Source organism: Apodemus sylvaticus, chromosome 9 (genome assembly GCF_947179515.1).
Source record: "Apodemus sylvaticus chromosome 9, mApoSyl1.1, whole genome shotgun sequence".
NCBI lineage: Eukaryota > Metazoa > Chordata > Mammalia > Rodentia > Muridae > Apodemus > Apodemus sylvaticus.
This window is the reverse complement of record NC_067480.1, coordinates 20,358,496-20,375,312: the sequence shown is the minus strand read 5'-3', so window position 1 is coordinate 20,375,312 and position 16,817 is coordinate 20,358,496. Positions and strand designations below refer to the sequence as shown.

Sequence of the window (16,817 nt, the reverse complement as noted above, 5' to 3'; positions counted from 1 at the left end):
GGTACTAGCTGCTAACTTTCCTCAGGATCTTCTGATGAAGTCTCTCTGGAAGAATCAGAAGATGGTCGAGGAACCCAGGGCTCCCTGGAGGGAAACAGCCAGCACCGGGCAAATACTACAATGCATGTGTGCTGGTACCGGAACACAAGTGTGTCCAGAGCAGACCACAGTGCAGCTGTTGAGGTATGGCTGTCATGAACATACATGTGGGCCACCTACTCACCCCTAGTGTGCTGGTTACTGGGGAGGGGCCCAGTTGACCGCTCCCTCCTCCACTGATCTCATCTCCTTAAGCTTTGAAAAGGAACTTCCCACCAAATGTTACCGGGTATCCTGTAAGGATGGTGAAGCAGAGGCAGCAGCTCATCCACGCTGGCATTTGCCGAAAGGCCCAAAGGACAAACTTCCCACCCTGATGATTACTCTACTTACAGAATGATTAGTGCTTATACACATCTGGCTTCACAGAACCTCAAGTTGTTCAGCCTAGCATCTCCACACACTCATTCCTGCTCCCTTCCCCTGACTCCAGATTCTCCTCTGCCCCATCCCCACTCTACTGGGCCAGGCTCAAGAGTGTATGTAGGGGTCAGAACATAGCGAATCCCTAGTGAGGCCTGAGGCACTTACAGATTAAAGTAGGTAGGGGACTCTTGGGAAGTGAGGCAGCATGCATTAAATACGGGCCCTGCAGAGAGGAGGCTGAGGATACCTTGTCTAGTGCTGCACTTAAATACCTTCCCCATAACTTTAAAGAGCCTTCCAAAGTTGGTTCAATGTGTTATAACCACCTCCATCTTGTTCTCTTGTAGGTTTGTTAAGTGCTGTCTTTTGTCAGAAAACTAATTTTATTACATATCTATTACAAAACTAATAATATTACTTATTACATAAGTATACTACTTAAGTGTTTGGGACATCGGTCCAGACTAACATCCTGTAGTCAGGTCTTAAGTGTATACAACCATACTTATTTTAGAATGCTGATCATCAGCTGGGCACGGTGGTGCACACCTATAATCCCGGCACTGGGAGGCAGGGGCAGGTAGATCTGAGTTTGCCACTAGCCTGATCCCAGATGTCCTAGACCCCAGGACAGCCAGGGCTACACAGAGAAAGCCTATCTTGGGGAAACAAAAAGAAAAAGGATGTTGAGTACAGCAGAGACCTGTGTGTGGGTATTCCGGCTAGATGGCAGGGTTATGGGATTATAGTGAAGGCAACATGCTATTTATGCTCTTTTCTGACAGAACCAGCTTTCAGGATATCTGCTGAGAAAGTTCAAAAACAGTAATGGCTGGCAGAAGCTCTGGGTGGTCTTTACCAACTTCTGCTTGTTCTTCTATAAAACACACCAGGTATGTTGAACTGAACAGGCACAAAGAGTACGATGCCTATCTGCTTGTCTATTTCCTCTTCACATATTGAAGCTAAGCCCACCATTACAGCACCCTCTCTATGAAAATGGGATTAGTACAGGGCCCCTCTGTACAAACTACCATTTTCTTGGGAGAGTCAGTGGTACAGAGTGAAGTGCTGTGGAAGACTACTGGACCCCTCGCCATGAAGATATGCATGCTGCCCCAGTGACCCTGTTCCTGTGCTGACTTGCAGGACGACTACCCCCTGGCCAGTCTCCCACTACTGGGTTACAGTGTGAGCCTCCCCAGGGAGGCTGACAGCATCCACAGAGACTACGTTTTCAAGCTCCAATTCAAATCTCACGTCTACTTCTTCCGTGCTGAGAGCAAGTACACATTTGAAAGGTGAGTCTGCCATGCTTCCTTTGTTCTCTGCCACTTATACAGAGCCTGAGGCAAACTTCCCAGTTTCTAGAAACCAAGGGTCAAGTAATGTTTATAGGTGTTTTTCAGTTTTTTCACGTTTGTGATACCAGTGTACATATACATGTGTGCATACACACAGTGACCAAAGGACAACTTCTGGAGCCATCCTTTTTCAGTTGTGGGGAGGACACGTGTGCCACTTGAGTGTAGAGGTCAGAGGACAACTTTGTGGGGTCACTTTTGCCATGGACCTTTATGTGGGTTCTGGGACTTGAATTCAGGTTGGCGGGCTCGCCTGGCAAGTACTCCCCCCTGAGGCACTGCACTGACACAGCCCAGCTTGTTTATGAGACAGGTGTCTCACTGGAGCTCACTGATTAGGCTGGCTGAGGAGCAAACCCACCTCCACCTCCGCAGTGCTGGAATTTAAGTGAACATCATGTCTAGCTTTGTACTCGGGAGCTAACGATGAAACCTAGCTCCTCATGCTTGCAGAGCAAGAACCGGCTGTATTTTTTTTAGTTATTCTTGGTAAGGGTTGTGAATTTATGCCCACTGGTTTGCCCCTTTTCACAGGTGGATGGAAGTCATCAAAAGGGCCAGCAGCTCACCAGGGAGACCCCCAAGTTTCACTCAGGACTGTTCACATCACTCTCCAGGGCTGGAGGCAGACATCAGAGAGAAGGAGGCAGGTCCTTCACCCTGCTTGGACAAGAATCTATGACAGAGGCTTGCAGGGACTGTAGCATCATCTTCCTACCAGGTGATAGGGAGCGCTGACCCTGGAATGGGTCTCATAAGACCCCTAGGAGGGGTCCCGCCGTCCCTCAACCTCCATAAACAGTGAAGACTCACGATGGCTGGGGCACGTCTGAGAGCCATGAAAAGGAAGTGGGGGGGCCTGAGTTTCATGAACATGGCCCTGCTCAGGACTAGCCCCAAATACAGGTTAGGTTGCTTCTATGTCTACCTGTAGCCTCAGACTAGCACTATACTCAGGCTTATGTGATGAGCTCATGATAGTCTAGGGGTTAGCCTCCAGATCATAGTGTAACAAGAGTGTGGCAAAAGCTGCCCTGGCTCCCATCCCACATACCTTCTAGACCAGTGGAGAACAAAGACCTCCACCCCCAACAAGGCCTGGGAAGGTGAGGCCTCTCACCAGTTCCCAGTGTTTCTCATTAACTAGGGCAGGCCTGATGCCTGTTCACCCACGTGATTTATAATAAAAACATCTGCCCTACTTTGTTCTTCAGAAGGCCACCAGAAACTGTTAGGTTATATGATAATATTTAGAAGGGACACTGGCTCAGAAGCTACAGAAATCCCATGTGGCCAGGATCTGCACATTAGAACGTCTCCAATCCAGGTCTTTATTGAAATGGTAGGGCTTTCAGTGCTCTATGAAAACTAACACTTACTGTCAGAATACTCAGGAAGTTCAATTTTCTTTAAAAAAAAAAAAAAAAAAAAAAAAAAAGCCCAAAATATTCTGGACGATTCGAGTACTCATGAAAACACACAGTACCTGAACTGACACCACAAGGCAAATTATGACCATCTTGGGCCTCTATGAGCCCTCGAGACAATGTCCCTGGTGTAGAGGAAGAGCCAAAGCTGCCCAAGAGTCACTATGCTCCTTGGTCTACCCGCTGCAGGGACTGTGAAGTCTATAGAAGGTCACACCAGCCGCTGCCCAGTTCTGCAAGGGCTCCCGCGTGCCTATCATAGCTTCAGTCAACCAAGGAGGCGAGCACAGGTGTGTAGGGCAGAAGGAAGGTAACCTGGCTTGTGAAGCCTACAGGCTGGTCAGTCTTTACAGTTGCAACACAACACAAGAGGGCTTCCAAGTCAGTCCTTTTAGAGCTCAAAACAAAAAGCATTCTTCTCCCTCTCTGTGAAGAGTAGTGCATTCGGTTGGTTGTTCAGCGGGTAGATGTCAGGTGGTTCCTGCTGTGTGAGAACCTGTTAAGTGAAAGGCACCATTATCACCCCTGGACATGCACTTCAGCAACATCTTGCAAGCCTTAGATGTACAGTTGACAGCATTTGTACAAGCATATCACAAGATGGAAGATGTCCTTAGCGTTTCAGGATCAGTGTCAACTAGACCAAACCCTGCTGCTCCTAAGAACCAGGGTGGGTCTCTCCTAGAGTGCAGGGAGGAGGAACTGGTACATCTGCCTGTAACAGCTCAGGAACCCTGAGCCTGTGGGGCTGCCATGGAAGAGTCAGCGTTTGCCTGGCCTGTCCCTTCACAGGCATGTGTCACTTAGGGCTCCCCATCAGTAGCAGGCAACCCTGGGCTTACAAACATCCATGCTGTTCTTGGGACACAGAACCTCTAGGAAGCCAAGTAGAAAGGTCAGAAGTCAGCTGTACATAATGCTCTGTCACGGAGCCATTTTGCAACTGGAACTCTGTCAGACACTGCCTGAGAATGAGGGTACAACCTTCACACATAGCCCAAGGCCCACTTGCCTCTCCCTCTAACTCTAACATCAAAAATGAGAGAACATGCCAACCCTGACAAAGGAAGACTGAACCGGCGGCTCCCAAGAATGAATCCCAGGCTTCATTTTGTGTTCAGTCCCCCATGGGATGTCCTCCTGGGCTGACGCACTGTGCTCACCTCTGCACGCGCTCCACCAGATGCACCATCAGCTTGTCTGAGATGCCAGGACAGGATTCCTCAGCCAGGCTGAAGGCGTTCTCTAGCTCCTCCAGGGCACCCACACTCCCACCGCTCTGCTTGTGCTTCTCTTTGAGCTGCAGAGAGATCATGTACCTAACTGGCATCTTACGTGGTTCTCACATTTGGAAGACCTACAGAAAGCAAAACTAGTGCTGCACAGGCAGTGCACCCTGCCCTGCTGATGGGGCAGGCGCTTCCATCTTAAGGCTCCTCTCTCCCCTGACCTAGGCTATCAAGAGATCAGAACCCTGGGGTTTCTTACAAACTGAAGGTCAGGAAATAAGTGCATTTAGAAACTGGTACAGAAACTCTGAGGACTCAACAAGGACTTCTGACAGACATCCCAGATCAGACTACAAAGTGTCAATAATCATTTGTAGGACTTCAACTGAGTGTACGCTTACCTAGGGAGTCATCTTCTCAGTCCCAGGCAACACTGCACACGACACAGCCCTAAGTGGCTGTTCCTACTCTGGCTAAGGTCACTCTCCAAGGAGAGAGACTCACTATTTCCATTCATCCACATCCTGCCCTCCCTCTCTGTGCTCTCCGTGCTGTCACCCACCCAGTGACAACCTACTGCCTACAATCTACTATCTGAGCTTCAAATCCATAGATGAACATTCATGCCTGGCTGCACTATATTTCTGAAAATAGAAATTCTGACATCAGGAAGTGACATAAGGTCACGTGGCCACCCAGGAATCACCTCCCTCACCTAGTCTGACCCAACAATCCTTTGTCTTCCTCTACAAAAGAATCATGTGGTGGCTGGGCACTGCAAAAAACTGTAGCACTGTAATGCCAGGACCTTAGCAGGCCAGGGACACAAAAGCACACTGGTCAGGTCAGTTCGTCCCAGTGCTTTACGGTATAATCCTCCTCAGGAAGCTGGACTCACAAGCCTGTGCTAACTACCTGCAATAGACCCAGAAATCAAATAGATAAAGCCTAGGCTCAGGGCCCACTATAACACCACACCATAGCTCTGCAGAGAGCACCTCTAAAGAACAAAGCCAGTGCCCCACATGACCACAGGCTCAGCTGTATTCTCACCTCTCCAAACACAGGACGGACTAGTGTGGACAAGCACTGGGACCTTGGCTGTCTCTTGATAGGCTCAGCAGGCTGCAAGGGGGAAAGCAAGACACTGGGTACATGGAGATAAAAAGAGGTTCCATTTTCTGTCTTCTCAATCTGTCTTGAGCAGGGTGACAGCACAGACCAGGGGTCAACTCCCAAACTACAAGGTAGCCCAAGCCTTCAGTTCTTATTAGGCCTGTACCTGAGCACCAGCAGACCCAGGCTTCAGTCTGACTCCTAGGTAGCTCAGTGCCGCTCTGCCCTGTCCTTAAGCTCTTTACCCAGACCCCAGATACTGAGTGTTTAATATAGCCCAAGGTCAAGGGCACTGTGGAGCTGACCTCCTCAAAGCCTGATACACAGTAGTCCAAATCTGCTGCCCCAGAAAAACTGAGGCAGGCTGGTACATATGCGGCAGTGCTCTGGCCCAGGGCATGAACAGACCTTCTGTGAGCTGTGCAGAGCAGTTCCCTTGTGCAGCTTGCTATGTGGACTTGGCCGGATGGTTGGAGGAAACGTCCAGATGGGACCCTGCTCCCCATCCTCAGCCTCACCATCACTAAAGAGGATAAAGAATCAGAAGAACTGATGGAGACAGGCATGGAAGTAAACACAGACCAAGGTACATTTCTTTTCTCTGAGGCAGCTTCTTGTCCTGGGAGGTCCTAGACAATGGGCAGAACTCTGTCCAGGCTGCATTTAGATGATAGTCAAAGGCCCTGTCCTTCAGCCTATGGGTTCCCTGACCAGTATAAGTCCTCACCCTCGCAACTAAAGCCTGCCTCTAGGGGGAGACCTCCACTGGCATCAAGCACCAGGGAGCTTTCGAGGATACCCCCCCCCCCCAAAATACATGTAGCCCTACATGTCAGAATCCTCAGAACTGGACTCCTCGCCATGCCCCTCAGACTTCCAGCGCTTATATCGGTCAATAAGTTCAGTGAGAAAAGAGGTCTTCTTGGTGTAGCGGGTGATGAATTTGTGCTTCAGGAGCTCCTTGGCAGTGGGTCGCTGCCAGGGAGACAGACAAAGTCAGAGCTGAATTCCACCCTCACAAAAAACACAAGGAAGGACAGGTAAGGATGTGAAGGCTGGGCACTGTCCCACCAAGTTAACATCCTCCCTTCATACACTTCCCCAAACCCCTCAGCTGCCTGGGGTGGCCCAAGTGGGGACAGGCCTTACGAATCGTGGGTCTTTATTGAGGCAGGCCTCTACAAACTCCTTGAAGGGTTTGCTGTGGTGGCCCTCCAATGTGGGTGGGTTGTTCTTGGGAATCAGGAACAGGACTCGCATGGGGTGGAGATCAGAGTTTGGCGGCTCCCCCTTGGCCAGCTCGATGGCTGTGATGCCCAGGGACCAGATGTCAGCCTAGACAGGGTATCACACAGGACAGCTGCTACATGAAGCATTTTGAGGTGATGGCAGTATGCTCCCACCTCCCATCCAGAACTCACCTTGAAGTCATAGGCCGACTGCTTGATAACCTCAGGTGCCATCCAGAAAGGAGTACCCACAAATGTGTTCCTCTTGATTTGTGTGTCTGTGAGCTGCCCAGCCACACCGAAGTCTGCCAGCTTCACATCACCCTGCTCTGAGAGCAGCACGTTGGCAGCTGCTCAATACAGGACAGGTAGGCATCATCCTTGGCTCCACAGCCCCCCAAAATAACCCTGCATGCAACTCCTGACTAGTGATGGGATGGTATCCTCTGGCCCTGGGACAGCAGCAGATATGTCTTGAGAACTTAGTTTTCCTGGACAGTAGCCACTGCTGGCAGAGCAGGCAATCTGGGGGACCTACAGGAGCATTCCTACCTTTGTTCCAGGGCCTGGCACCATTGTGTTTTCTGACAACAACAACAGCAACACCCACCTCACATCTAACCATAGTGACCCTAACTGAGAGGTACAGTGGCATGGCTAGTCAGGATGTCTATCACTCTGTCCACAGGATTCCTCACTGTGACGTGAGCTCAGCTATCCTCACCCGGTCAGTCATGGGGGGCTGGCCCAGCTTTGAAAGTCCTTATCAGGACTGGACCACACAGGACTGTTGTAGAAATCCACACCCAACTCCTGCCTTGTACTAGTACACAACTGGTTTCCTTCACATATATGAAAACCGCAGGCTTCGAGGGTTGGCAGAGTAGCAGAATGTTTGCTTAGGATGCATGATCCCCAAGGCTCCACCCTCAGTGTGGCCATTAAAAATGGAGGAAAGAAGATGGACAACCCCTACCCCCCCCCCCCCCCCGCCCAGTTTCCAAGTGGCAGAAGAGCTCCTCACATCCCATGCCCTCAGGCACCACAAACTACTAGGCTCCACATGCCCATCTCCGTTTAGTCACAGGCAGAACTGCAGCCATGCCCACCCCGCAGGACCTTTGATATCTCGGTGGATCTTGCGCTCTGAGTGAAGATAATCCAGGCCTTTCAGGATCTCCCGCAAGATGGTGGCAATATAGGTCTCCTCCAGTGGCCCAGGTTTCAGCTGCAGCGGCACAGAAGGAAAGAGCCTCAGTTTCATCTACCACACCCATGCCACCACAGCACCTGAGCAGCAGCACCCACCAACTTCTGAGTCCTTGCAGAAGCAGCCTGGGGCCTTTAAGTTCCTTACTTCCTATAGTTTCAGCTGTGAAGGATAATGGGGGAAGTACGGAGAAATGGGGGTGACATTCTGTTTTCGGAAAACTTGAGGGCTGCTTTAATCTTTTCTGTGACCATAAGAATGAGAATAGGTTAACCAGGGCCCTGACTCTCTTATTTGTCTGGGGCTCGAAATGTGCCTATGCCCCTAGCCCAGTAGAGGCCCAAGACGTCTTTTAGCATCAACCAGAGCAAGATGAACAGTGATTTGCTTGTAAACTAACAATTCCTGATTGACATAGAACAGTGATAGGTAAGACAGTGACAGGTAGCCTGAGAAAGCCCAAAAGCCTAAAAGTTTGCAGGGCAGTGGGTCCTGGGGCACTGAAAGACAAGTCAATGAGAGCAAGCTGCTCATTGCTTGAGTCTGAACTTACCAAATCCAGTGCAGAGCCGCCACCCAGGTACTCCATGATAATCCATAGCTTGGTGCTCTGGGAGCAGAGAAACCTGTCAGTGCCTGGGCAGCAAATGCAGCGGTAATGCCCAAGTCTGGAGTCCACAGGCCACCCCCTCTCACTCCTCCAAAAGTAGTCAGCTAGGGGCTTGGACCATACAACAACTATACCAGGCAAGTTCCTGCCAAATAAGATAGGGCTCTAGCTGGGCAAGGCAGTGAATGCCTATAATCCCAACACAGGAGGATCAGAAGTTCGAGGCGGGCTCAGCGGTTAAGAGCACTGACTGACTGCTCTTCGGAGGTCCAAATCCCAGCAACCACATGGTGGCTCACAACCACCAGTAATGAGATCTGACCCCCTCTTCTGATGTGTCTGAAGACAGCTACAGTGTACTTACATATAATAAATGTTTAAAAAAAAGTTTAAGGTCAAGCCAGGCAGTGGTGGTACATGCCTTTAATCCCAGCACTTGGGAGGCAGGGGCAGACAGATTTCTGAGTTCAAGGCCAGCCTGGTCTACAGAGTGAGTTCCAGGACAGCCAGGGCTATGCAGAGAAACCCTGTCTCGAAAAAAACCAAATCCAAAAAAACAAAAACAAATAAAAAGGTTCAAATTCAAATTGGGCAACATAGGATCTTGCCCTTTTTTAAAAGGGAAGAAGGGCTACAGAGATAGCTTGACAGTTAAAAGCACTTGCTTCTCTTTCAGAAGACCCACGTTCAACTCCCAACACCCACATCAGGTGACTCACAAAGGCCTGTAGCCCCCAGGAGGACCCAACACCCTCTCTGGCTTCTGCAGGCACACACGGACTCATGTATACATACTCCCACCCAGCACATACAGGTAAAAAGAATAACAAAAATTAGTATTAAAAGAGCACTTGGGAGGCAGAGGCAGGGCAGATTTCTGAGTTCCAGGCCAGTCTGGTCTACAGAGTGAGTTCCAGGACAGCCAGGGTTACACAGAGAAAACCCATCTCGGAGTGGGGAGGGGGGGGGAGGGGGAAGGAGGGCCAAGCCAGGCATGGTGAAGAGGCAGGTGAGTTTAAGGCCAGCCTGGTCCATATAGACAAAGAGAATTACACAGTGAGACCCTGTCTAAAACAATTAACAAGCCACCAAAAACAAAACAAAAAAGGAAGGCTAGAAGTGTGGCACATACCTTATTTCTATACTTGGAAGACAGAGGCAGGCAGATCTCTTGTGAGTTCAAGGGCAGCCTGGTCAACAGACTCTGTCCAGGGGGAGGAACAGAGAAAAGACCTCTCTAACCACCCAGCTACCAAACCTCAGGTACAGGCACCTGGTGGACAGACCAATTGCTCAGAGCAGTACCTGAGTCTTTTCCGCACTCTGCTCAAGTGCTCTCCAGGCAGTCCCCAAAAGTATTGACTGCCTGCAGGGGCCCCTTAGACTGTGCCTAACAACACTGATAGACACTTTAGAGCCTACTGACCCTCGAGGACTTGCACTTCTCAAGAGAACAGGCTGTTTTTATGAAACTGAGATATCAGGAAAGGTGGGCCTCTCTGCCCTTCCAGACGGATTCCTGTGTGCCCACAGCTGTCACCTCTCTGCTCTCTATCTTTGGATACATATTGGGTTTTGTTTGTTTGTTTGTTTTGTTTTGTTTTGTTTTTTCCGGAGACAGGGTTTCTCTGTGTGGCCCTGGCTATCCTGGAACTCACTTTGTAGACCAGGCAGGCCTTGAACTCAGAAATCCTCCTGCCTGTGCCTTCCAAGAGCTGGGATTACAGGCGTGCGCCACTACCGCCCGGCTAAGATACATATTAATCCCTCTGGAAACAAAGGAGAAAGCCTGGCACAGAACCTTCAGTGTGCTCCATCTCCAAACATTACAGATGCCTCTTCCTTGTAGGTACCTTCAGGTAGGAGCCAAAGTAGCGGGTGATGTAAGGACTGTCACATTGGCTGAGTACAGTGATCTCCTGCTGGATGTCCTCAATCTCATCCTCGGCCTCTTCCAAGTCAATGATCTTGATGGCCACCACCTCCTTGGTGTGGTTGTCGATCCCCTTGTACACCTCCCCAAATGAGCCTTTGCCAATGCGGTCAAGCTTGGTGAAGAGTTCCTCTGGGTCCACACGAGAATGCTACAGAAGCCAATAGAGAAAGAAGGTTGGGACACTGCATGGGCAACAGCTATTAGAGAAAACACTAGACAGAAGAGACTGCCCTGCTGACTGAGGGCATCACCCACTGTAAGGAACTGAAGAGAACTCACCTCAATTCTTTCCTGCCTTTATCCCTTGTTCAGAAAACCTAAACATGCCAGGTGATGGTGGCGCACGCCTTTAATCTTTTAATTCTTTTAATAAGATTCATTTGAGCCGGCAGTGGTGTAATCCCAGCACTTGGGAGGCAGAGGCAGGCGGATTTCTGAGTTCGAGGCCAGCCTGGCCTACAGAGTGAGTTCCAGGTCAGACAGAGAAACCCTGTCTTGAAAAAAACCAACCCCCCCCCCCCAAAAAAAAAACTAAACATAACTGCATTCTCCAACTGACACTGTATTCAATGGATCTGATAGTGAATCCTGATGCAGACTATAAACCTTAGGAAATACTGCATCTCAAGGTGCCCTCCACCAGTTGTCTAACAAGGAGCTGGGCCAAGACCTAACAGAAATGACAGGTAGCAGTGTGTATGTATAAGAGAGTTTTTTAAACCTCATTTTACTGTAAATCTAAAACTGTTCTAAAAAAACCAAACAATTAAAACTACTGTGCGCTGAGGACTGGAAAGATGGTCTAGTGGTCAAGAATACATACTGCTGTTGCAGAGAACTGCAGTTCAAGTCTCAAAACTGCCTACAACTTTAGCCCCAGGGAATCTGAGGGCTTGAAGGATGCATACACCATGCACACACAATTTTAGCTGAGTATAGTGGTGCATGCCTTTAGTCCTATCATTCAGGAGGCAAAGGTAGGCAAGATCTCTGAGTTTGAGGCTAGCTTGGTTTCTATAAAGTAAATTCCAGGACAACCAGAGCTAAGTAGAAAAACATTGTCTTGAGAATGTAAATGAGAGAGAGAGAGAAACATTAAAGTTTAGCACATAAACTTATATTTTCCACACCCACTGAGAGAATTCCCCACTCCCGGGTCAGTCCCCAGCCAGCTGCACCCTCACACCAGCGCTGTGTTCAACACTGTCTCAGGTGCTTGATTCTAGATACTCAACATACAACGCAGCTCTATGTGCTTCTCAGATTTAAATGTTTAAACACGGCCGCCTGCTTCCCTGAGGCCTAACTGCCACAGCCCTTTCTGTTGGAGCATGGCAATGGGTCTTAGAGACCTGACTAAACCCAATCTAAGACTTTCCAGAGACATTTCAATCGAAATTGCCAACTAGCTACATTCCTAAGGTTTTTAACCATGAAACAATAGGGTGACACAGAACCAAACTCCCCAACCCTTTACCAGCAAAGAACTCTGCAGAACAAGATGAGGAAGAGCAGAGAGAAGTCTGGGGAAGAGCTCCAGGAACAAGGGCAGTGTCTTAACACACAGGTCACTTGACCCTTCCCAGCAAAGCTGCCATTGTGAGGAGGCCCAAGTATGTGCCACTAACTCCCAGCTGTGGCAACCATATGTACCCTACTTTGGTCAGAGGGCTGAAGAATGGTTAAAAGTATCTCTTGTTCTTACACAGGACTGGGATTTGCGTCCCAACACCCACATGATCTCAAGCACCATCCACATGTGGTGCACATATATGTAGGTGTTGATGCATACACATTAAAGCAAACGAATCTTATTTTTTTGTTGGGTTTTTTTTTTTTTTTGATTTGGTTTTTTTCGAGACAGGGTTTCTCTGTGTAGCCCTGGCTGTCCTGGAACTCATTCTGTAGACCAGGCTGGCCTCGAACTCAGAAATCCGCCTGCCTCTGCCTCCCAAGTGCTGGGATTACACCACTGCTGGCTCAAATGAATCTTATTAAAAGAAAAAAAAAAAAAAAGGAAGGAGGGAAGGAAAAGAAAAACACAAGACCAGGAGATTGCTGAGTGAGTAAAAGCATGTCATCAGGTCTAACCTGAGTTTGATCCCCCGACACACATAGGAGGAACCAACTCTCCTAAGTGGTCTTCTGACACCTAATCTGCGGTACATACAGACATACCCATCCACAAAGAAATGTAATTGTTGCTTTTTATTTTTTAAAGAAAAGAAAAAGGTAGTGCAAGCAATTCAAAGTGACTCTTCTCGCAGCCACATTAGAACCAGGCTATGTCTTAAGACCAGCTCTCAGTGAGCAGGAGTAGATGCTTGGAACAGATCTGCTGCCTGAACTCCTCACAGGCCACACTGACATTTGGCCAGACAGAGAAGGCTAAGGCTGCCTGAGGTTCCTTAGGTTGCACTAGCCAGGGAGTAGTGTTTGATCCCAGTCTCACCTGCTTAAATAAAAAGCCAAGAAAAGTTCTCCAGTGTGGTTGATAAGTCAGACACTTCAGCTATTTCAAGATCAGCACTGGATCCAAGCCAGGTGAGAAGGAGCCACTCCAGGCCATGCACTCTCACCACACTCACCAGTGCAGAGACCACTGGTAAAAGTAGGTGTGATCAGGGTGAAATACCTCAGCCTGCTGTCACTCATGTGTGGGCAGTGACCACTTGATCCCCTTGCTCAAAGCCAGCCCTGAAAGCCAGGTGCAGAATAAGGTCCCCGCAGCAGACCTTTTCCTGCCTGTTTGTTGTTGTTTTGTTTTTCTGCCTGTTTCTGCTCCAGCAGGCCCCAGAACACTTTCTCACACTCTTTCTCTAACCACTCAGTCCCCACTGTTTCCTCAGCTGCTACTGCTCCACCATGTGTAGTTTTGAGACACCTTGAGAGCCATCTCAGAGATCCAGAAGGTCTAGTTGATGACTTGAGGTTATACAGTCTTAGCACTGGTTCGGTCCAGTGCTTGCTAAAGTAGCCTAAGAAAACCTGGAAGAGAGGTCAAGCCATGGGCCAACCACATGGCCCAGGACCACCGTCCTTCCAAGTCTCAGGGCCCTTTCTTCCTCCTCAGGCTCAGACCATGTCCTCCCCGCTGCTCAGCCATACTGAGAATCTTTAATTGCCCTCTTCTTGGGGAACCTGAATCAGAACTGGTCCACTACAGCCGCCCAAGGAGGATACTTTAGACCAGGTACTCACTCATTACTGCCTCAGAGAACAACAACAAACCCCACAGCCAGAGTTCTAGGCTCTGTGAAGAAAGGAGGGAACCCTAGTCTTCAAAGTCTACATTTTTTGGGTACCTACAGCTGTGAACCAGCCAGCCTTAGAAACAGTATGACAGGAACCTTTCTGGCCTAGTCAATGCATTTATACTTTCAGAGCAGCCCTAGTTCCAAGCCCAGCCAATCAGACAGGTAGCATCCTGATCTGGGTGGCTCAGATTTCCCTTCTGGACAGGATGTGTTATGAACCATCACTCAAGCCATTTGACTTACTCTGAACAACTGAGACCCATTCTGTCTGCATTCTGTCCTAGTGATATTATACCTACAGACTCTGGCCAACTGCCAACATGCCTGCTGTGCATCACCTCTCCAAAACAAGAGGAACTCAGCACACATCCTCACCTTCCACCACAGTCACAGTGCTCGCCCATAACCATCTGGTCCTTCCAGAGATGGGCAGAACTGGCTTGATAAAAGGGAAGCTAAGGCAGAAGCACTGGCTACAGGGAAAAGTACAAACAAGCCTTACCACACAAAAGGAGCAGTTTCCTAGGACTCTGTGGCAGCCATCTTGGGAGAAAACAGCCCTACAAAGGTTTTGTGTCACTTTCAGAAGCCAAGTATGTCTAGACTAGACACAGGCCCCTAAAAAGACAAAAGGGTGTTTTCTCTCTTTGAGAAAGGTCCCCTAGCCATCATCTCTCCTTTGTTCATAGCTCCAATGTGCCATCCAGGGACCTATAGGAGCTAAGCCCTAAGCCTCTTAAAAATAAACTAGAGGCAGGTTTTTTTTTTCCTCTCAGTATGTTATATAATTAGAGGCGAAATGTCAAAAATGTATTAAAAATGTGTTAGCTTAATTCAGCATCAGTTAGCAGGCTCAGGATCCCATCTGTGACAGCTGGGCCAAAAGCCCTACCCAGCAGCTGTGAGGAGTCTCTTCAGGCTGGTTTGGTTTCCTCCAAGGAGCCCTGCCTCCAGTTCCTGCCCACAAGCAGCGGACGGACACGCTTCCTGTCTGCACACCCAGTTCTCAAGGATGCAGGGAGGGGGTGGGGGGAGCGGCTGCACTGTCCTCAAGAACTGATTCCCTCACTGGGCAACTGTCAAGCAAACCAACCCTTAAAACGCAAATCCCACAGCGAAAGCCAGAGGAAAATCTGCCGCCAAGGCAGTTCATCCCACTTCACTAACGGCTGCCTGTCATATTTGCTCTGTAATAACAACAACAGAAAATAATAAAGGCGAGAAAAGGGATCCAGAGAGCAAACCACTGAACCCTCGAACCCTACGCAGCCCTCATCTCCTGTGTGGTCCCGAGTTGAGGTTCCATCCCGTTAGCCAAGGAGGGAAAAGTCCGTCTCCTGGGAAGGTGCCCCGAGCTGGGGGCAAGCAGGTTCTGCCCGGGGCAGGCTCCTGCACCCGTCCACACCAGCTCCAGGGCAGAGATAGCCCCTCACCCAGCAGAGGTTCCCGGTGGCTCGTGTGTTCCGCAGGCAGGCGCTGGCTGGGCACAGGCCAGGGCTGCGACGGCCCGAAGACGCGCCCCAAGGCACACATACGGCCTCCGCCCCTCTCCCGCCTCGAGCGGGCAATCCGCTCCACCGCGGACCGCAGACTCGGGGCACGCCGACGCCCACACTCACCTGGTGCGCGAAGCCCCGGAGGTGAGCCATGTCCCCGCTGGCGTGACCAGTCCGCCGCAGCCGCTCCGCCCGCTCGCTTCAAGCACCTGCGAGAAACCGCAGACCGCTTGGTCAACAGCGACCCGGGAACCCGTTCCGTGGCGTCCCTCCACCCGCGACCTCCGGTCCCGCGCCCAGGGCCCCTGACCCGCCCTCAGGGCGTGCCCGGCCTCCCCAACATTCAGGCGAGGCCCGCTGGCAGCGCCCACCTCCGGGCGGCTCCATCCCGGACTCCCGGCCCGCTTCGCAGTCCCCACGGCGGTTCACACCGCGATTCGGTCTCCCGGAACGCCCAGGCCTCCCAGACCCGGAGGTGGAGGCAGCGGCTCCGAGCAGGACGTCGTGGCGAGCGCGAAGCTCTGTGGGACTAGGAGTCCCGCAGCCCGCCCGGTTCCCCGGGCACGCAAAATTGAGACTACAAGTCCCAGCAGGCTGCGCGGTAGGATGCGGAGTTACGCAAGTGCTCTGAGGCCCTGATGGCGTCAGACTACATGTCCCAGGAGAACATGCGGTGGGCGGTCAGTGGAGAGGCACGAAGACGCCCTAGACTGGATCCGAACCTTGAAATACGCCAGGGCTGGGCCGCCTCTCCTGTCCGGCCGCGCGGCTTGACGGGTGCAGCGCGTGCGCAGTTGCCTTGACATTTTCTAGGGTTTTTCTCTCTTTTTTTCAGCCCTCTTCTCATTTTCCCAGCTCTGTTTGCCAAGCCTCTGGGGCCCATACTGTGGACATGGAGTGCGAATCCACATCACCCTCAGATCCTGGAGCTCCAGCTTTAACCTTCTTGTCTGCACTTAGACACACACACACACACACATTGCTTGGACAAGTGTTTCTCTCTTGCCTCAGTTTCCCTATCTGAAAAGGTGTAATTGTAGGGCCCCCGAGACATTTTCTGGTGCTAGGAAGACTTGTGTGGTCCAACGAGGTTTCCCAAGGCTGGAAGATGCCCTTCATCTGTGAATTCAGTTTGAGTGTCCACTTGTATGCAGTCTCCTGGTGCTCCACAGGAGGGAGATTTGACTCCGTACGATGTCCATTCTGCTGAATCAACGCCTATGAAGGCTCAGTGCAAACCACCATAATCCCCACTTATCGTATGTATATGAGTACACTGTAGCTGTATAGATGGTTGAGAGCCATCATGTGGTTGCTAGAAATTGAATTCTGGACCTCTGCTTGCTCTGTCCTCGTTCACTCTCCCCATCCCTGCCCTGCTCGCTCTGTCTCAAAGATTTATTATTATACGTACACTGTAGCTGTCTTTGGACACACCAACGAGCCACCATGCCGTTGCTGGGATTTGAACTCAGGAC

At 50.3% G+C, this 16,817-nt stretch overlaps 2 protein-coding genes across 2 annotated transcripts in view; one reads left to right on the top strand and one right to left on the bottom strand.

Moving 5' to 3' along the window:
- The window catches only part of Farp2 (FERM, ARH/RhoGEF and pleckstrin domain protein 2), a 107,336-nt gene extending 104,114 nt beyond the window's left edge, over positions 1-3,222 (top strand). The window contains exons 24-27 of the mRNA XM_052193764.1: positions 26-183; positions 1,251-1,358; positions 1,615-1,766; positions 2,364-3,222. Coding sequence (XP_052049724.1) covers positions 26-183; positions 1,251-1,358; positions 1,615-1,766; positions 2,364-2,511 — 566 coding nt within the window. The 3' untranslated portion in view covers positions 2,512-3,222. The remainder of the gene's footprint in view (positions 1-25; positions 184-1,250; positions 1,359-1,614; positions 1,767-2,363) is intronic.
- A 23-nt stretch (positions 3,223-3,245) lies between these two features.
- Stk25 (serine/threonine kinase 25) lies at positions 3,246-15,917 on the bottom strand. The gene is made up of 12 exons (XM_052193765.1): positions 15,711-15,917; positions 15,463-15,548; positions 10,504-10,734; positions 8,594-8,650; positions 7,950-8,058; positions 7,023-7,180; positions 6,751-6,936; positions 6,431-6,576; positions 6,010-6,124; positions 5,539-5,610; positions 4,420-4,556; positions 3,246-3,752 (listed from the first exon to the last, which is right to left on the bottom strand). Exons 2-12 carry the CDS (start codon positions 15,490-15,492, stop codon positions 3,713-3,715), a joined length of 1,281 nt encoding a protein of 426 aa, XP_052049725.1. The 5' UTR covers positions 15,493-15,548; positions 15,711-15,917; the 3' UTR covers positions 3,246-3,712.
- Between the last annotated feature and the right edge of the window lie 900 nt (positions 15,918-16,817).

Excerpts from the sequence above, each read along its gene's own strand:
- Stk25 (XM_052193765.1), bottom strand. The coding sequence starts at position 15,492 with ATGGCTCACCTCCGGGGCTTCGCGCACCAG. Across the intron at positions 6,577-6,750 it reads TCAATAAAGACCCACGATTC|CGACCCACTGCCAAGGAGCT; the intron begins GTAAGGCCTGTC and ends TCTCCCTGGCAG. Across the intron at positions 6,125-6,430 it reads AGTTCTGAGGATTCTGACAT|TGATGGTGAGGCTGAGGATG; the intron begins GTAGGGCTACAT and ends TATCCTCTTTAG.